General features: G+C 68.3%; 1 protein-coding gene across 1 annotated transcript in view; it reads left to right on the top strand.

The window, feature by feature from the left end:
• COMTD1 (catechol-O-methyltransferase domain containing 1) overlaps positions 1-338 on the top strand; it is a 2,742-nt gene that overhangs the window by 1,025 nt on the left and 1,379 nt on the right. Inside the window, exons 4-5 of the mRNA XM_006765842.2 lie at positions 105-210; positions 299-336. Coding sequence (XP_006765905.1) covers positions 105-210; positions 299-336 — 144 coding nt within the window. The remainder of the gene's footprint in view (positions 1-104; positions 211-298; positions 337-338) is intronic.

Raw genomic sequence — 338 nt, 5'->3', positions numbered from 1 at the left:
GAAGGCGCTCCCCTGGGCGGTGCCCACAGCCACCCCCGCGGAGGGGGGCCTTCACCTGGGAGGACAGCAGAGCTGGTGCGACCCTCTCCCCACCACACACACAGCTGACGCTGGAGCAGCCGCGGGGAGAGTCCATGATGACCTGTGAGCAGGCCCAACTTCTGGCCAACCTGGCGCGGCTCATTAAGGCCAAGAAGGCGCTGGACCTGGGTAGGGCGCGCGGCCGCGACCACTGGGGGTCCAAGTCACCGGCCATCTCCGCACGGTGCCCTGAGCCTATGTATGTCCCCGTCCCCAGGCACGTTCACAGGCTACTCGGCCCTAGCACTGGCCCTAGC

The sequence above is a fragment of the Myotis davidii genome, unplaced genomic scaffold (genome assembly GCF_000327345.1).
Source record: "Myotis davidii unplaced genomic scaffold, ASM32734v1 scaffold800, whole genome shotgun sequence".
NCBI classification, from domain to species: Eukaryota; Metazoa; Chordata; class Mammalia; order Chiroptera; family Vespertilionidae; genus Myotis; species Myotis davidii.
The sequence above is the reverse complement of the archived record's forward strand: the minus strand, read 5'-3'. Positions and strand labels throughout refer to the sequence as shown.